Here is a 17,890-nt window from a genome sequence, read left to right on the forward strand (position 1 = left end):
GCGAAATACACAGTTATTTATCTTCTCTTCAAGATCAAATATTCTATTATGCTGCTATGAAGAGAAAACTACAATATAAAACAAAGTGTAGAGCTCACCATGAGTCATTACCCATTAGGCAACTCCATATCCTACCCCAGCTAGTCTGAAAACCCATACGTGCACTAACTATTTATTAGAAAAAATAACAATTTGCCACTTCTGTACAAGTTAATGAAGATCCACAACGGAAAAAATTTCGCTGCTGCCCAGGTTGCAGCCTAGGAGCGGCAACCTCATGGTGGCAGTCAAGGAAATGGAATCCTAGGAGCAGGTTTGGAAATACCAGCCTAGAATGTATTTTTCCAACCATACCACTGAGATTCCATTCTCTTGGCTGGTACCAGGGGTTGCAGGTACTTGGCTGCAACCTAGGCAGCAGCCAAGTTTCATTCATCCACAACGATAACAAAAATATGTATAAAGTAATAATGCTGAAACAAATCAACTCAAACTACAAAGCACACCAATTTTGTCGTGGAAAACCCTTCCAAGACGAAAGGGAAAAAACCACGGGACCTCGTCCAGGTAAAAAATTTCACTATAATAATTAAAGGGGTTACAAGATCTCCTCTCTAGACAATATAGAGGCTACCAAAACATCAAGAGAAAAATTACATCTTGGATTACAAAGCAACTTACCAAACAAAGGTGGATTCACAAAATTATAGTACTCTCACCTTCAAACATGTCATTCCAAAATACAGAAAAATCTCAGTACCTTTCTTTCTTTCTTTGACAGAGAGAATGCTGTCATGCCACAACCCAACACGAAAGAGCTAATTCTCTTCCTTTTCACCCCCCTCTTGCATCCTCACGAAAAAACCAGAGTGAAAATAGATCTCACAAGAAAACTTCGCCTCATGGTTTGAGAATCAGAAATAGATTTACCTTTATACATTACTCTCACTCCCCCACCTTCTATATAGAAACAAAGAGAGAGAGAGAGAGAGAGAGAGATAGAGGTGAGTTAGTACCAACTCGGATACAAATTCCATATGCAGATCTCCAAAGATGTCTTCACCGCCTAACCTTTTGTGTACGGGTGAAAGAGGACTCTTAGGAAGCCTTAACTCTTGTGTGCCCCCTTCCTTCCAACACTATTATGACAAAACCCTTGACACAGATTTTTTCTGTTGTCATGAATGGCAAAGTGTTTGAATTGAAAGCTTAAAATGAAAATTAAATTTTCACAGAAAGGAAAATAATTATTGATACGGTACCTCCTTAATTCCCACTCACGAGATTGAGTGACCACAAGAAGCTCATAGGACAACCACAGCATCAAGCCCAGAATATATGAATAATGTTAGGCACTTCCAGCAGATGGGCAGCGGCCAGAAAGCTGAAAGTGCCACTGATATTCCCTGCTAAGAGGAAGGAAATGTCTAGAGCATAGCTTATCCAACCCCCCTCCCAAGCTCTAATTGCTCATTTTGGAATTCTGACATACTGATCACTTACTAAACTGCTTACAGCTCCTGCAGAGTGAGGAGATTAAAAAAATCAAGAAATCAAAGATGTAAAACTATAATTGTACTGTTGAATGGAATATCTGGTTTGCACTTCAGACCATAGCCCTTATCAATTTGACACACTGATATGATCACATGGCTTTACTATTTTTTTGTACACCACAGATACACTGAATCATTCTTCCAACAAACCAACAATCGATCATCTCAAACAGTTGATAAATTTTTATTCTAATAAAACACAAGAGATATTGCAAACCAACAGAAAAACTGCTTGGTGCCAAAGGAGATATTGTCAAGGCTAAGATAACAAAATTTTAAAACCCTAAGGGAATCATTTTTTCACCTCAAATATGGCATGAGATATTGGCAAGGCTCAGAAGACATAGCAATTAAGAGGAGAGAGAGTAGAGAAAATTCTAAGCAATCAAACCAAACTTGCAGGACCTTAGTTCAAGTAACAGGTTCAACAGAATTATGAGAATTTTGATTTTCTATGTTAAAAGGGCATATCTAGTGCACAAGATTCCCACCATTGCAGGGTTTGGAAAGGTTCATAATGCACACAGTCTTACCCTGCTTTGCTGGAAAATCATAATTTAAAATTTTCATGTAGAAAATAAATGACATCATTGACACCCGAGATATTTTTAGCTAGAAAGCAACATCCTTAAAATGTCAGCATTTAGTGGGAGACAAATATTGATTCGCATGTAGTTGAGATTACCTCGGTGATGATGAACTTCCCAGTGAAAAGGCCGACAGCTAGCCGCCAACTTTGTAAGCCTCCATCACCACAAGTCCTTCTCTAGGCTAGTTTGGATTCCGCTCAGCCAGCAGCCTATCGCCTCCAGCCCCCCCCCCTTTTTTTTTTCTCTCATGCCAGTCGCAATCATGCTCCACTTGGCTTGCTCTGCCGTTGCGTGGTCACCAGCCAGCCCACATGGTCTGTAGCTGTTGGCCGCCAGTCCTACTTGGCCAGCGACCCGATCTACCTGGCTCATTTGGCTACCGCTGATTTGCTGCCAGCTATGCTCGGCTAGCAACTGTGTTGTCATTGCCCTCCGTAAGGTTGGCCCCCCTCCGTCATGGATGTCACCTTTGCTAGACTAGCTATCCGCTTGGTTGTGGTTGCCCTCCGTAAGATTGGCGCCCCTCCGTCATGGATGTCACATTTGCTAGGCTAGCTATCCGCTTGGTTGTGGCCCTCCCCAAGCCCGACGCCACTTTGCCGCCATTGCCATCTTTCGGCAGTGCTCCCTTGGCAGCTGGAAAGATGAAGACAAGAGATAGTTTGTTAGGGTTTTACACTTGGATTTGACTTGGTTGCCCTTGCTTGTATTGGGCTCCCTTGTTTTGTTTCTAAACCCATGTGGGCTTTTGAGATGTAATGGACATGTTTGTGATATGTTTGTGACATATTTTTGAGTCTTCAAGCCCATTGGGCCTTAGTTGTGATCCTTTCTAGACTTTTATCATCCTTATTGGATTTAATCTCTCTCTTGAGGCTGTGTATATTCCCTCCCTTTCTTTTAATGCATTTATTATTCACCAAAAAAAAGAACTGGCCTCCTTATGAAACTCCTCCATCATCTAAGAATGTGGAAACTATGAACATAGGAGACTGCCCAACAATTTTCTCAATATTTGTTCGAGAAATGAGAGTCAATTTTACACCATCTATTCCTATCATGGGCACATCGGTTAGTATAACAAAAAGTATAGGCCTACATAAGTAGACCAAGAACCAATTGAAGAGCCAATATTGTGAAAATGCAATTCATTACCTTCAATCCTCTCTTACAATATTTTCGAGGCCATGTATCTGTGTTGAAGTTTCTCTATGCTTTATTTTCTTCTTCTCCTTCTTTGGATACATTTTTCTTGTTCTTCTTCTTAGAATCACAACAATAGGAATCACCATCTAGGCCAGCAGTTGCATGTCTTTCTAGGAAGTTGCTTCTTTACAGGGGCATCATAGCCAACACATCATGTTCTAACATATATTGGTCCGTGGATCCCATCTAATCCTTTCATAGTGATCTGTTGTCATAGACATTATTTGTTTAAAAATGAATAAGGATATAAAATAAATACATGATTCCTTCAACAATAAGTGCCACATATATCAAAGAATATAACATTCCCATTTGAATATTTATCGTGGCGAACAATCCCACCAAATTGTTGAGAAAACTACAAGTCTACAAAAAAACCTTCATCCATCTTCCTTATAACTCTCTTTCTCCACTTTGGACTCGAGGGGCAAGGGGCTTGGATTTCTAATTAAAAAGTAAATGACTACTTTACCATTCCATATTGAGACTTTAAGCACGTGCACATTAAAGTTCAGCCAAAAATAACTGAAAATCAATTTTGGCTGAAACACATAAACGACTCTTCATATCTTTTTGTTTTTCTGTTTTATCATTTTTTTTAAATAGAAAAAAGCTCCATAAATGATACCAAATGCAACAAAAATCGTTTTTGTAAACCAAAATAAAAATAAATAAATAAATAAATAATATGATACCCAAGAGGGCCTTAAAATCCTATAGCCAAATAATGGTTAAAGTCCAATTGGTAAACCCAACTTGGGGTCTTCTTCTCAATAAGTTTACCATAATTTGCCTTTTTTTTTTCTTTCTCTCATTCTCGTTTCCCTCTCTCCTTTTCCTATTTTATCTCTAACCCTCTCTCTCCGTCCGTCATTCTCTCTTTCTTTCTTCTTTCCTTTCTGATTAAATCTCCTATTTTATCTCTCTCCCCAAAACCGTAGAGTTCTTATTTTTCTCCAACATTCTCTTGGCCTCTCTCCCTCTTATATCTCCTTCTTCTTTTACTCCAAGGCAACACATAGTTTCCCATTCCCCTTTCTTCTCCTTGAGCTACAGTGATTGAGAACCTGTAGCTCAATCACTCAATCTTTCTTCTCCTTTATTCCTTCATTTTAGGATAGCGCACATACCTCTCCCCCTCTCTAGCGGGTTCCCCTTCTGCCTCTCCTTCTCCCTATTAATTCTCCGGCTCTCTCCTTATTTTTGTCCTCTTCTCTTAGTCTCTATCTATGGATCCACTATCATCAAATGAGCAAATAGGAATTAAATAAATAAATAAATAAATAAAAGAGAATTGAAACTTACCTAAACTGAACCCTCTCTTCCTTCTTCCTATGATTTCTCCATGTTTTTGTTTTTCCAGCGGTCATTCTCTCTCCCTTTCCTCTCTTCTTCTGCGGAAGTAGCAACTGCCTTCCTCTTCTTCTTCTTCTTTCATTTATTTATTTATTTATTTTATTGAGCCACCGAACACCTTACCTGAATCATTCTTGGATGATCCCTTACATAGTTATCTGGCCTATTGTCCAACCCTCATCAGGGGCCTCTTATGCCATGGAAACTGGCCCATTATCCAAACTTTGAATTCTTTATATTCCCTCTGTATCCACAAAATGATGCATCAGATAACCTTTATAGACAAGATAACTAAAGCATAAGATAAGGAACAGGATAATCTGACAACATAACATTCCCTCATTTTACAATATTATCTTATACAACCAAAATTTGAGTCTCTATTTTACCACAGAAGAGAAGTGGTAGAATGTTACCATTTAATTGTCCAAGAAGGCGAAAAAAGAACCCCTTGGAGTCAATCATCACTAAAACATGAGGCTGAAACAAAAAGGCAGCCTCTGCACGACTTCTTTCAACTTCAACTACCACTTCCAAGTTTCAAAATAAGAAAAGATTAAAATCATATAACAACTAATGCTAAGCATACATATTAAAATAGATAAATTAAAATTACAAAAGTTTTCAGAAAAGAATCACCTCCAAAGAAATAAAGATCAGCTCTATGGTCTTGACAGTGAGGACTTCAATTGTGCCATTCTGATCAAAATCCCAAAAGGATGATATAATTTTGGAATGAAATGGATTGATAACCATGCAATTGACAAAATGCTAACCTTGAGATTTATTGTTTAATTTTGAGTGCAGTCTTAAATGAATCACGTCAGTCCCCTGTTGGTCAAATGGGTCGTCGGTCACAATTATTGTATTTCAATAGCATCTAGGTCACCTATAGTAATTGTATGAATATGCTCCACAAATGATGGTTGGAGAACAAATAGCCCTTTTGATACTTGATGCATATTTGGGCGGGATTCTGGGTGATTGCGTAAACATGCAAGTGCTATTCTCACAATAGAAACCACATCCTTTGCAACATTTTGATCTGATGGAAAGGTAAGGCATGAGTCTAACATGTCCCTTAGTAGAATCTTTTGGCCAACTGATGATGTTAAAGAAGAGATGAGCTCCCCTGGATGCTTTCCCATAATTATTTCTAAAGCCACAACTCCAAAACTATATACATCACACTTCTCAGTTAACACCATGGTGTATGCAAGCTCTGCATGGTAAGAAAAGAAAGTGGCTAAGTGAAAATGTATAAATACGACAACAAATGAGTTTTAAAATAGAAACAAGGAACTGCAATATATTTTAAATGATAAATATGGTAGAGCAAGGTTTGGACTCATCAAGTATCAATTTTAAACTCAAATTTAGTTTTGGGGAGCCTAGCCCCTACCCGTGCATAGGGGGGCAATGGGAGCATGCGAGAAAGCATCAAAAAGCATCATTTTGTATTTTATTGGGGGTAAGGTGGTCATTTGGCTCCTATGTGTCTGGACGCAAGGGCCATGCTGCCCCACAGAAACCATTTTTCGTTCAGTTATTTACCTTAGTCCATGCCCCTCTTGGTATCCATGCGCCTTCTTTGTAATCATGAAACATTTAATGATTCATTTTGCCACCAGACAACTTTGTGAGGCTGAAACTTCAAATGTGGACAAGAGACTTGAGATCTACCTCTCCACACAATTTGAGACCCATCCAATAGAGTATATGGTTAAAAAGGCTGACTCATATAGAGAAGTTCCTCTCTATGACTTTGGAAGAAACTTATGCCCAATATTCCTCCATTACTATTGAGCATTGTGGCCTTTAACATACAATAAATATATATATATATATATATATATGCACTACACCTAGTGAAGTATAACGCCTCACTGTTTGCCACTTGGCAGGACATGGGTTAGTTCATGTTGCGTTTATATGTTTTGCACAAGTAAAATATTGTTCACATACAAATTAATATCAGTAGATAAATTTTGTCATGTATAAAAAATATGGTTCTGAATGGGAGTGGGAATCCTTAGGTCCTCTTGTCTACAAAAGTAATGGCCCAATAGACATGCCATGTAGTTGAAACAAGGTCTGCGTCAAAAACTCCCCAAACAGGGCCACCTAGAAATTCTAGTATTTTTAGTCGGTGCTAAAAATCTGTAGATCCATCGACTAGCTCCTATGATAACTTTATCCCATATGTCTTTACCCGTAAAATATAAAGCATAGCAAAATGATATATTAATTTTGGCAAGCTAATATTAATTGCATATTAGGCCAACATGGTAGAGATGGGACCTTAGAGTAGATTACCCAAGGATAGTACTACCTCTTCAATAGTCTGTTTGATCAAATTACTAACAAACCCACCCCCACTCCCCCCAAAAAAAAAATTAATTAAATAAATAAATCCAGGGAGTTGGTTTTATGTTTGAGGATGGTTGTATGTGCCCTTGACAACCCTCACCAAATGTTTTTTCATTTTTTGGTCTTAATTAAATAAATTCAGGAGGTAACCTAAGATTTATTTTGGGTTTGATGGGAGGGCAGGATATGGCACTCCACCCCTCCTTAAATATTCTTTGAGATCTTGACTTGATTAACTTAGACTCCTAAAACTTTGGCCATTACTTTTTTTTTTTCTTTTCTTTTCTTTTAGATATTGTATCTTGTTTATAATTCAATAGTAAAGAATAGTAGTGCTAGGCATACTTATTTTCCGTAAAAGAATTGGAAAAACAAAATTAATTTATTACAAAGTATACTTGGGTAGCTTATGAAATATACTAGGGCTTCTTTTCCTTTACAAATGAATAGTTTCATTGTTCTATTTTGCTTCCCCCCCCCCCCCCAATAGTTATGATATTTCTTTAGTTTGCATAAGGTTTTTGCCCATTTTAATTTAGGGACACCTGGAAATTCAAGGGTATTTAAGGGTATTTAAGAAATTTATGATATCCTTTAGTTTTTTTTATTAAATTACTCACTTAAATAAAATGTTTTGTACTCATCATAAATTATATAATGCATTAACTTATGTCAAAAAGAATCTAAAGGATATTTACTGATGGAAAATTTAATAATTTCTAATGTAACATATAAATACCATAACAATAGGCTATAGCAACATTCATCCTATTATTCCAAAGGGATTGTAATTAAAAGAAACAAAAATATCTTTTTTTTAATCAAAGTTTTGGTGATTGTGAACTAAATCTTTCAAAGTTCAAATGTTATATTTTTCAAACTATGACAATTGTCCTCCACTTGGAATTTAAGGTATGATATACAAACACCTTATCTTTTCCTTTTTCAATACTAAGATGAAAATTACTTCAATAGCCCAATTCAGCAAAAATCGAAGGTCTTAACTACTACAGTAAAAATAAAGAAACCTCAAACAACAAAATATAGTATATAGCATTGAAAGTTTTAAATACCTGGAGCAATATATCCATGAGTTCCTTTAAGTGACGTCCAATTAGATGAGTCTGGATTTAATAATCTTGCAATGCCAAAATCAGATACATGAGCCTCAAGGTCCAAGTCTAGTAATATATTTTTGCTTGAAATATCCCGATGAATTATTGGGGGAATGCAATCATGATGCAAGTAAGACAAAGCATTGGCCACACTTTTGATGGCATTTACTCTTTTCTGCCAATCAAACTCAATAGCCTCTGCTTGATTGCTTAAGATACGTGCTATGCTTCCTTTTTTCATGTACTCATAAACAAGAAACATGCATCGTGGATGAGAGCAGAATCCATAAAGTTTGACAATGTTTCGATGCCTTATTTCTGTTAACACACGAATCTCATTCCCAAAGCTTTCATCATCAACTATCATCTCACCTTCCAATGGATGAAACTTCTTCAAGGCGACTACATGGCCTGTAGGTAGCACTGCTTTGTAAACACTCCCATAAGTTCCAGTTCCAATGCAATATTTGGCATCAAAATCCTCTGTTGCTTGAATAATGTCCTCATAAGAAATCTTTCCATCGAAATTCCATATTGAAAATACATTTCCATGGTTTCTTCTTGCTTGTTCTGTATTCTCCTTTTTCACTTTCTTTCGCAAGAGGAAGAAAACACTGATAATTGCAAATATTAGGAGCACAATTCCTATAAAAGAAGCAACAATGGATATGACAACTTTGTGTCCATTTTTTTTCATTCCTTTGCTTGTAAGAGATCGATTGCAGGGAAGTAGATCTTGGAGTTCACCACATAGCCCTTTATTGTTTCTTAATGCTTGAGGTGAAGAAGCATTTCTAAAAACCCTAGTGTTGGGAACAACACCCTCTAACTCATTGTAGGATAGATCAAAAGATACTAAGCTAACCATATTTTCAAGAGAAAAAGGTATTGAGCCTGTGATCATATTATGGGATAGATTCAAAATTTCTAGCATCTTCAAATTCCCAAGCTCAGGTGGTATCGGTCCATTGATTGAGTTATGACTAAGGTCCAATTGAATTTGTAGGGATACAAGATCACCAATTTGAGATGGAATGCTTCCATTCAATGAATTATAGCTCAAATTTAATGACAACAATTTGGAGCATTGACCAAGTTGTGTAGGGATTGATCCAATCAAGCAGTTTGCCGATAGATCTAGATGATCCAAATTGATTAATTTGCCGATTTCAACTGGTACATGCCCTGAAATCTTGTTGTCATTTAAATACAAAAGGAGCAATGTAGATAAGTTACCAAGTTCCCTTGGTATTTCTCCAGCAAGTTTGTTAGAAGAAAGATCAAGTTCTCCAAGTTGAGTTAACTGACCAACCTCAAGTGGTATCTTCCCACTAATATTATTTCCAGAAATCTTCAGAACAGACAAATTTTTACATTTTCCCCAATTTGGTGATAGCTCTCCATATAGTCTGTTGTGACTCATATCAATGTAATAAAGATGTGGATATACACCAAAACTATCAGTTATATTTCCTACTAATAGGTTTTTTTCAAGTCTAACTCTCACTAAACTTGTGCAATTTCTGAAGTCAGGAATAGGACCCGTAAGACTATTGTTTTGAACCACTAATCTTTGAAGTGATCGTCCTTGGCATATTTGTTGCGGTAAGCTTCCAGATAAGACGTTGTCGAACAATTGGAATTCTACAATGGATGCTTGGCTACCAAAGTCTTGAGGTATGGCACCAGATAATTGATTCGAATCCAAATAGAGGAACTCTAGTCTAGTTAAATTAGACAGAGAATGAGGGATTGGACCACTGAGGTTGTTTCCAGATAGCTCCAAGTCAATAAGATTTTTCATATCTCCGATTTCAGAAGGCACTGTACCAGATAATTGATTCGAATGCAAATAGAGGGTCTCTAGTCTAGTTAAATTAGACAAAGAATGAGAGATTGGACCACTGAGGTTGTTTTGAGATAGCTCCAAGTGAACCAAATTTTTCATATCTCCGATTTCAGAAGGCATTGGACCAGATAATTGATTCGAATACAAATAGAGGGTCTCTAGTCTAGTTAAATTAGCCAGAGAATAAGGGATTGGACCACTGAGGTTGTTTTGTTGTAATGCCAAGTCAACCAGATTTTTCATATCTCCGATTTCAGAAAGTATTGGACCACTGAGTTCATTGGTATGCAAGTATAGAAAGTGAAGGTTGCTTAAATTAGCCAGGACATGGGGGATCATACCAGTGAATTTATTCGAACCTATTGCTAACTCAACCAGATTTTTCATATTCCCTATTTCTAAAGGAATTGTGCCACTGATTTCATTGCCATAGAGGTCTAAGAATTTCAGGCTGCTTAAATTACTTAAGGGAGGCAGAACGCTGGAAAGATAATTATTGGAGAGATCAAGGAGGGTGAGTTTGGAGAGGCTGCCAATATGCACTGGTATGGGTCCTGTGAGTCCATTGAGGCTGAGATTGAGACGGAGGAGATTGGGAAAGGAAGAGAAGGTGAAGTTGTGAAGCGTACCTTGCAGCTCGAGTCCTGGAAGGCTAATCTCAACCACGCTGGTTCGGGCTTTGTTACAAGTTATACCAAACCAGTTGCAGCAGGGGATTGGTGCTGAGGATGATGATGTAAGCTTCCAAGAACGGAGAGCAGAGACAGAGTAGTTTTGGAGAGTGGCTTTCCATTTGAGTAGAGCCTCTGTTTCACTTGATGACGACCGAGAGGAAGAGACCCCTAATCCACTACCAAACGCAGAGGAAGTACTGAGGAATAAGATGATAAGGCAAAGATAGAGAAACGACATTAATGGAGTCGGAGAAGTAGTGGGAGAAGAACGGGTGGATGAGTAGTAAGCCATGGGAGAATTCAAGTCCAGTGAATCAACCATACATACATACCATTATGTTGTCATCTTGATTGCTAATTTATAGAGAGGGCAGGTGATGATATCGATGACACACGAAGACAATTCACTCTCTATTGTCGCATTTACTTGTTGCAGACTTTTGAAGCGTTCATAAACTGTGTGGGACCTTTGGTTAACAGTCCATGTGGTCCATTAAATGCTCTCTATATATATTCTTTGATGTGGACGAGGAGGGGCTGGCTACAGAGTATCAATCTCCATTTCTAGATTCTACTTCACACAATTAATCCATTTCCGAATTTCCTTCCTTCCATTGGTTCCATCTTTTTGCCAAACCCATCCATCCCCCATCCCCCATTCCCATGATAGGTATGTAGAAACTGCATTAACTGCCTAGAACCAATAATAGGGATATTTAGAGGTATGAAGAACTCTAGGCCACAATCCACAAATGACCATGCTGCAAATATATGATGCAGACAGTTCTTGACTTGAATTTTGTGGATGGACAGAGGGTGAGATAAGGAATCTTCCATGGAGACATTGGTAGTGTAATAAATTTCTCAACCAGTTGCCATCATGGTTCAAAAGATGGGATCGGATTGGTCAATATATATTCGCCGGATTGAAATGGTAATCGCTTTGAATGATTCTTGATCTTGATCTTTTCAATTCAGATACACTGGTATGATCCAAGGGTAAAACATATTGACCTTTTCAATTGTTTTTTGAAGACAATTCAGTCTCTATTGTTGCATTTACTTGTTACAGACTTATGAAGCCTTCATAAATTGTGTGGGACCTTTGGTTAACAGTCCATGTCGTTCATAAGGAATTTATGGTTTTGGTCGTGACCGTGATCCGTGGATTGGTATTTGAACGGTCAAGACTCAGGATCAGTTTAAACCGAGACTGATCCAATCAATCTGGACGTCCATTTCAATAATAAATAAATAAAACCATATAACAATTCAATTCAGACATCCATTTCAATTAAAATTGAAAGACATGTAACGAAAAAGTAGCTGTTTGAATAAAAAAAAATTTAAAACCTTAAAAAACTATTCAAACACAAATAGTTTATAAATGGTCTTGATTTCATAATTGATTCAAGTCAAAATATATGACGGAGGTCAATTTTTCTCTATGTAACCATAGCATAAATTTATATTCTTTTAAGAAAACTCTATGTCTATATATATATATATATATATAATTGGTAATGGTCAGCAAATTAGAATTGAAAGAAAAAATATGTACAGAGAATACATCCAAGCATCCCCAAATGGAACAAATACAAAGCAGTTACTTTAATTCTCCACCACTCTAAAACTATATACATCACACTTCTCAGTTAAAGCCATGGTGTATGCAAGCTCTGCAAGGTCAGAAAAGAAAGCGGCTGAGTGAAAATGTATAAATATTACAACAAATAAATTTTAAAAGAAACAAGAAACTGTAATATATTTTTAATAATGAATATGGTAGAGCAAGGTCTAGACTCATCAATTATCAATTTTAAACTCAAATTTAGTTATGGGGAAGTGTTTCCTAGGCGGGGAGCCTGGTCATTGTGTGTGCATATACCAGGGCCAATGGGAGCGTGCGAGAACGCATCAATAGGGCATCATTTTGCATTTCATGGGGGATAGAGCAGTCATCTCACCCCCATTTGTCTGGGCACAGGGGCCATGCTCCCCCCCCTCTCTGGGGCAACGGAAACTCCTTTCCCTTAAGTTATTTACCCTATATCTATACACCTCTTGATATCCATGCACCCTCTCTGTAATCAAAAAACTTTTAATAATTCATTTTGCCACCAAGAAAACTTTGTGAGGCTGAAACATAAAATGTGAATAAGAGACTTGGGATCTACCTCTCCACAAAATTTGGGACCCATCCAATAAAGTATATGGCTGAAAAGTGTGGCTCATATAGAGATGTTCCTCTCTACGGCTTTGGAAGAAACTTGTGCCCAATATTTCTCCATTAATATTGAGAATTGTGTGGCCTATATATATATGCACTATGCCTAGTGAATATAACGCTTCACTACTTGCCACTTGGCAGGACATGGGTTAGTCCATATGTAGTTTATATCTTTTGCATAGGAAAAAAATTGTTCACATTTTAATCAAAAGATAAACTTTGTCAAATGTCAAAATATGGTTCTAAATAGGAGTGGGAGACCCTAGGTTCCCTTCTCCTCAAAACTTATGGCCCAATTGACATGCCATGTGGTTGAAACAATGTATGCTTGAAAAACTCCCCAAATAGGGCCACCTAGAAATTCTGGTATTTTTAGTCAGTGCTAAAAAATTTGTGGATATGTTTTCTATATGACCATCTACTCCTATGATAACTTTATCCCATATGTCTATACCCTATAAAATATAAAGCATAGCAAAACAATATATTAATTTTGGCAAGTTGAGTTTAATGGTAGAAAATACAAAGCAAATATTAATTGCATGTTGGGCCAACATGGTAGAGATAGGACCTCAGAGTAGAGATTACCTAGGATAGTACTACCTATTCAATAGTCAGTTTGATGAAATTAGTAACATCCACCCCACCCCCACCGCAAAAAAATAAAAAATAAAAAAAATAAAATAAAAAAAATAAATAAAAAATAAAAAATCTACGGAGTTGATTTTATGTTTGAGGATGGTTGTATGTGCCCCTCGACAACCCTCACCAAATGTATTTTCATTTTCTAGTCTTGAGTAAATAAATTCGAAAGGTAACCTAAGATTCTTTTGGGTTTGGTGGGAGGGCGGATATGGTACACCACCTCTCCCCAAATGTACTTTGGGATCTTGACTTGATCAACTTAAGACTTTCAAAACTTTCGCCATTAAATTTTTTTTTAAGCAATTGTATTTTGTTTCTAATCCAATAGTAAAGTGTAGTAGTGCTAGGGATACTTATTTTCTATATAAGAATTTGGAAAAAAAAATTTAATTTATTACAAAATATACTTGGGTAGCTTACGAAAGATAGTAGGGATTCTTTTCTATTACAAATGAGTAGTTTTATTGTACTATTTTGCTTCCCCCCACCCGTCTGGTCATAGTTCTGATATTTCTTTAGTTTGCAAAAGGTTTTTGCCCCTTTTATTTAGGAACACCCAGAAATTCAAGGGGATTCAAGAAATTTATGATATCCTTTAGTTTTCTTATTGAATTACTCAATTAAATAAAATATTTTGTACTCATTCTAATTTATATAATGCATTAACTTAAGTAAAAATGAATCTAAATGGTATTTACTGATGGAAAATTTAATAATTTCTTATGTAACATATAAATAACATAACAATAGGACATGAAAATATTCATCCTATTATTCTAAAATGATTGTTATTAAAAGAAAATAAAGTATAATTTTTTAATCAAATTCCTATGATTGTGAACTAAATCTTTCAAAATTCAAACATTATATTTTTCACTATAATAATTTGATGCTCCCCTTGGACTTGAACGTATAAGATGCAAACACATTATCTTTTCCTTTTTCAATAATAAGATGGAAAATACTTCAATGGCCCAATTCAGTAAAAATAAAGAAACCTCAAACTACAATAACAAAAATTTAGTATATAGCATTGAAAATTTTAAATACCTGGAGTAATATATCCATGAGTTCCTTTAAGTGACGTCCAATTAGATGAGTCTGGCTTTAATAATCTTGCAATGCCAAAATCAGATACTGTGATCATATTATGGGATAGATTCAAAAGTTCTAGCATCATCAAATTCCCAAGCTCAGGTGGTATCGGTCCACTGATTGAGTTATGACTAAGGTCCAATTGAATTTGTAGGGATACAAGATCACCAATTTGAGATGGAATGCTTCCATTCAATGAATTCCAGCTCTAATTTAACGAAAACAATTTGGAGCATTGACCAAGTTGAGCCCGGATTGATCCAGTTAACTTGTTTGCCGAGGGGTCAAGAAGCTCCAAATTGATTAATTTACCAATTTCAACTGGTACATGCCCTAAAATATGGTTGCCCTTAAATTCAAGTGTAACAAAGTGGATAAACTACCCAATTCCATTGGTATCTCACCGATAAGTTTGTTGAAAGAAAGGTCAAGTAGTCCAAGTCGTGTTAACTGACCAATTTCAGGTGGTATCTTTCCACTAATATTGTTTCTAGAAATCTTCAGAAATGTCAAATTCTTACATTTTCCCTAATTTCGTGACAACTCTCCATATAATCTGTTGTGACTCATATCAATGTAATAAAGATGTGGATGTACACCAAAACTGTCAGTTATATTTCCTACAAACTGGTTGTTTTCAAGTCGAACTCTTAGTTGTTTGGGCAATAAAGGTTTCTTGTTCTGACTCTAGGGAGTTTCAGCTAGGTTCTTTTCCGGCGATATCTGTTTTGGGGAGAGAGAATGGGAGAGAGAGCGTCTGGCGATTCAGGAGAGAATGGAGCTATGGCTGTGGAGGATGATGATGGAGGTGCTCAGGAATCTTTGGATCGTGGTCCAGAAGGTCCTACACAGGTTGAAACACAAGAGGGTGCAACGAATTTCATATGCAAAAGCTTTGGGTGTTTAGTCATGGCCTGCCATCGACACCCTTCCAGAGCCAATTCAGGTAGGGGGTAAACAGCGAGTAGTGATCCCTCAGAGAGACTATGAATCGAAGAGACAAAATTTCCGTTTTGCCTTAATCGGAAGGGTTAACTTCCGTTTGATCTCCTTGGATGCCTTGAGAAGGGAGGCTCGGGAAAAATGGAACCTAAGTCAAGGGGTGCTAATGCATCTGTTGGGAAAAGGATATGTTATCTTTCAATTTCAATGCGAGGGCGATAAGGCAGTAGTGTGGCGAAGATCACCCCTTAGGGTTGGTGATCAGGTTATTCGATTTCAACATTGGATGCCTGATTTCAATATTCATGAGAAGCAATTCTTTACAAAACTTGTGTGGATACGTTTTCCAGATCTTCCGCTAGAATATTGGCATGAAAACGTCCTATTATCTATTGCAAAGGCGGTAGGGCGCCCTGTTGCCTTAGACAGACGAACAAGACAAGGCCTTCTCGGTTATTTTGCGAGGGTGCTGGTGGAGATTGACATTTATGACTTGGCAGTGAGGGTGGAGGAAGTCCAAGTCGAGAGATTTGAACCAGACACCTCTCAAGTGTACGGTTTTTGTCAAAAGGTTGTATATGAGGATAATGTGGAATGCTGTGCCCATTGCAAATGAGTAGGCCATTTGATTTCCAACTGTAGGTTGAAGAAAGTGGTTGACGAAAAGCAGTGTGCGGCTGAGAAATTGGCTGAGATTCCAGGGGCGGTATACGTTGAAGAAGACGGAGTTGACTCAACCAGGGCCAACTCGGTGGGTCGGCTCTCTCCTATTTTGGAAGGAAATCAACAAGAGCATTCTCAGCAATCTCCTCATAATGGAAAGGATGAGAATGGTATCACTCTTTCTGTGAATAACTCTCCCCACTTTCCTAATATGGAAGAAGGAGAGATTCAAATTGATTTGGACTCTACTGTTTCAAATCTCCCCAATTTAGTAAAGAATGGATTTGCACAAGAGGATGTGAATATGAACAATTATGGGAGTCAGCATGATGTGGACCGGTCTAGCTCTGAGACCGGCTCAGAATATGGGTCTTTCTCAGACCAAGATGATGAAGAGGAGGGTGAATTGAACCAAAATGGGAACTCACCTATCTCTAACAGAATACAAAAACAGAACCAGGAGGATGTGACTCACGCTCTCCCTGTGGACCCTGTGCGTCTTTCCTCACGTCCCAAGAGGACAGGAATGTCTTTAGCCTTTGGTCGTGGGATTTTGGTTGGTAGGGGAGGCCGATCTTCCTCCAATAGGGACCCTCAGCCCTCTGTTCGAGCGCCATTGAGTAGGAGGGAAGCAGTGACATTGGAAGTTACAGTGGTGGATGATGAGGTGGCGGCTCTCGAGAAAGGCACAGAAGTGGGAGAAAAAGGAGAAGAAAGAAAAAGCAGAGCGGTCAGGCTTCAAATCCTGACAAAGGTGGTCGCAAAAATTGTTAACCATGCGTGTTCTGTTCTGGAATATTCGGGGTGTCCGAAAGGAGGCTGATAGGAGGGCTTTGAAATTTCTCCTCAGAGAATCTTCGCCAGAGATTCTATGTGTAGCTGAACCGATGGTTGAGGTCAGTAGTTTTCCCTCATTATTTTTTGATAAATTGGGTTATGCGGCTGAAGTGATTCCCAATAATCGTCAGGATAGGGTGCCCAATATTTGGGTTATCTGGAAGCGAGGTATGGCTCGTCCTTCCCTGGTTTCAATGTCAGACCAACAACTCACTGTTGAGATTGATTGGATGGGTAAAAGAGTTCTCATGTCATTTATTCATGCCAGTTGTTTCAAAATTGAGCGTAGATCTCTTTGGTCTGATCTTGCTTCGATTTCTACTATTTCTTCTCCATGGGTAGTTATTGGCGACTTTAATGCCACTCTAATGTCTCATGAGAAAAGAGGGCTGGGTAATTTTAATTTGGGATCGGCAACAGAGTTCCAGGCTATGGTTGACTCGTGTATGCTCTTTCCCTGCCCCTCTCAAGGGAAAAAATACACTTGGTCGAATAACCGTAAAAGGGGTAATGTGCTGGCGGTCTTGGACCAGAGTTTTTATAATGAGCAGTGGATTGATGAGTTCAATAATGTTTCCCAGCGGGTCCTCACATGCTCTGCGTCGGATCACTCTCCTCTATTGATTTAGTCTTTTGCTATCCCAAAACCCCCCAATATCTCATTTCGTTTCCACAGCTTCTGGATGGAGAACAATGGTTTTCTCCCGTTGGTGGAGAATGTTTGGTCGCAGTCTGTTAGTGGAAATCCGATTTCTAGACTAG

At 37.8% G+C, this 17,890-nt stretch overlaps 1 protein-coding gene across 4 annotated transcripts; it reads right to left on the reverse strand.

Annotated features, from left to right (window-relative positions):
* Positions 1-641: 641 nt before the first annotated feature.
* Positions 642-11,152, reverse strand: LOC122061429 (MDIS1-interacting receptor like kinase 2-like). Of its 4 annotated transcripts, none has more exons than XM_042624680.1 (8): positions 8,152-11,152; positions 5,485-5,930; positions 5,125-5,407; positions 4,658-4,952; positions 3,302-3,557; positions 2,242-2,782; positions 1,263-1,520; positions 642-1,172 (listed from the first exon to the last, which is right to left on the reverse strand). In XM_042624680.1, the coding sequence occupies exons 1-2, from the start codon at positions 11,036-11,038 to the stop codon at positions 5,569-5,571; spliced, it is 3,249 nt and encodes a 1,082-aa protein (XP_042480614.1). In that variant the 5' UTR covers positions 11,039-11,152; the 3' UTR covers positions 642-1,172; positions 1,263-1,520; positions 2,242-2,782; positions 3,302-3,557; positions 4,658-4,952; positions 5,125-5,407; positions 5,485-5,568. The 4 variants fall into 4 exon arrangements, with proteins under 4 accessions (XP_042480614.1, XP_042480615.1, XP_042480613.1 ...); XM_042624681.1 differs by having other exon boundaries at positions 642-957; positions 1,072-1,172; positions 5,125-5,930; XM_042624679.1 differs by having other exon boundaries at positions 5,125-5,930.
* Between the last annotated feature and the right edge of the window lie 6,738 nt (positions 11,153-17,890).

The sequence above is a fragment of the Macadamia integrifolia genome, chromosome 14 (assembly GCF_013358625.1).
Source record: "Macadamia integrifolia cultivar HAES 741 chromosome 14, SCU_Mint_v3, whole genome shotgun sequence".
NCBI lineage: Eukaryota > Viridiplantae > Streptophyta > Magnoliopsida > Proteales > Proteaceae > Macadamia > Macadamia integrifolia.